Source organism: Trypanosoma grayi (genome assembly GCF_000691245.1).
Source record: "Trypanosoma grayi strain ANR4 Tgr_2036_V1, whole genome shotgun sequence".
In the NCBI taxonomy this organism is placed as follows: domain Eukaryota; phylum Euglenozoa; class Kinetoplastea; order Trypanosomatida; family Trypanosomatidae; genus Trypanosoma; species Trypanosoma grayi.
This window is the reverse complement of record NW_008827654.1, coordinates 1-1,449: the sequence shown is the minus strand read 5'-3', so window position 1 is coordinate 1,449 and position 1,449 is coordinate 1. Positions and strand designations below refer to the sequence as shown.

Below are 1,449 nucleotides of genomic sequence, written 5' to 3'. Positions count from 1 at the left end.
AAGCCGCGGCACCACGAAAAGGACAGGGGACGGTGGCGCAGACCGATGGGGAGGCGCACGCGAAGGAGGAGGCTGGCGACGGCGGTGCCAGCCCAGCGGCAGCAGCAGTGCCACCAGTGGTGGTGAAGTGTGAGCACAGCGCCGTATCACAGCAGCAGCGAGGTGGTGAAGTGTTGCCGCCTGAAGACGCCGTGGACCCTTCATCCACGCCGTCACGAGAGGAGCAAGTCAAGGCGGCGGCAGCAGCAGTAGCCCCGGTCGCGGATGCCCCTGCCAGGTACATACGTCTCCACTTTGGCGACACCGTGCTGCTCCGCGTGAGTGTGAAGCTGCTTGACCACGCCATCGCCGCGTGCCTCACTGTCTGCTGCACGCTTCTGCTCAAAAAGTGCATCTGGGTGTAAAGATCGGGACCATCCGATACAAAAGAATACATATATATATATATATATATAGAGAGAGAGAGGGGGGGGGAAGTTGGGATTTGGAAGAACGGCGTGGTACAAAGGGGCTGTGTGAGGCGCGTGAAGAGTATGTGTGGCCCTGGCAACCGTCCTGGTTTTTTTTTTTGGTTGCTTCCTCGTTGTTTGGTTTGTTTTGCTTTGTCACTTGCTCGATTGTCTTCCTCCCCCGCCATGTGTGTGCCCTCCCGACGCGTGCGCAGGCTCACACAAGCCGCAAAGCAGGCAAGCAACAAGAAGAACAGTGGGGTCACCGCGTGTCCTTCACCTGAACGTGTGTGCGTTCGACCTGTTGTTGTTTGTGTTGTCGTTGTTGTTGTTGTGTTTCTTTACTTGTGCGTCGATCTTGTGTGATGATCGAATATGTTTTCAAACGGCTCTCTCACACTATATATATATATATATATATATCTGTGGGTTTGTGTGGCGCGGCAACGGGACGCACCGCCTGCAATGGCACCCACGCCGTTCTCCTCAAATTCGCTCTGTCTCTCTGTCTCTGTCTCTCTCTTTGGGGACCGATAAGATCGCACGCACACAGAGACGTGGAGGCCGTGACGGAGATGAGTGCACGTCGCAGTCGTTCCAAGACGCTTACGTTCGTGGATGATGTTAACAACAACAACAACAGCGCCGGTGTGGCGGAGGGCGCTGCTGGTAGTGAGCCGAAGATGGTCAATTCCAACGGCAGCCCAGTGGAGATGAGCCCGGCGAACAAGTCGCTGTACCTGAGCGTCGCCACCTCCCGCGCCTTTCCGTACGTTGCACGCTGGCTGCGCGAGAAGTCGACTGAGATGCGGGGGACGGCCGCCGCGCTGCAGCAGGAGTGTGACAGCGCGCTGCGGCGCGAGCTGGAGCAGCTGCACAAAACAGTTGTCGACGCGCGCGCCACGACTGAGCAGGAGCGGGCGAAGATGCTGCTGCGGCTGCAGGAGCTGCACGCGGTGCGGCGCCACCAGACGTCTGCGGGGGAGGCGTGGCTCGCCGG

General features: G+C 58.7%; 2 protein-coding genes across 2 annotated transcripts; both read left to right on the top strand.

Annotated features, from left to right (window-relative positions):
* Positions 1–404, top strand: DQ04_20361010 (hypothetical protein; the record flags this gene model as incomplete). Its single annotated transcript, XM_009317921.1, has 1 exon — positions 1–404. A coding segment is annotated over one exon (404 nt), but the record flags the coding sequence as incomplete, so codon positions are not given.
* Positions 405–1,024: 620 nt separating this feature from the next.
* DQ04_20361000 (hypothetical protein) lies at positions 1,025–1,449 on the top strand (the record flags this gene model as incomplete). The annotated part of the gene is made up of 1 exon (XM_009317920.1): positions 1,025–1,449. A coding segment is annotated over one exon (425 nt), but the record flags the coding sequence as incomplete, so codon positions are not given.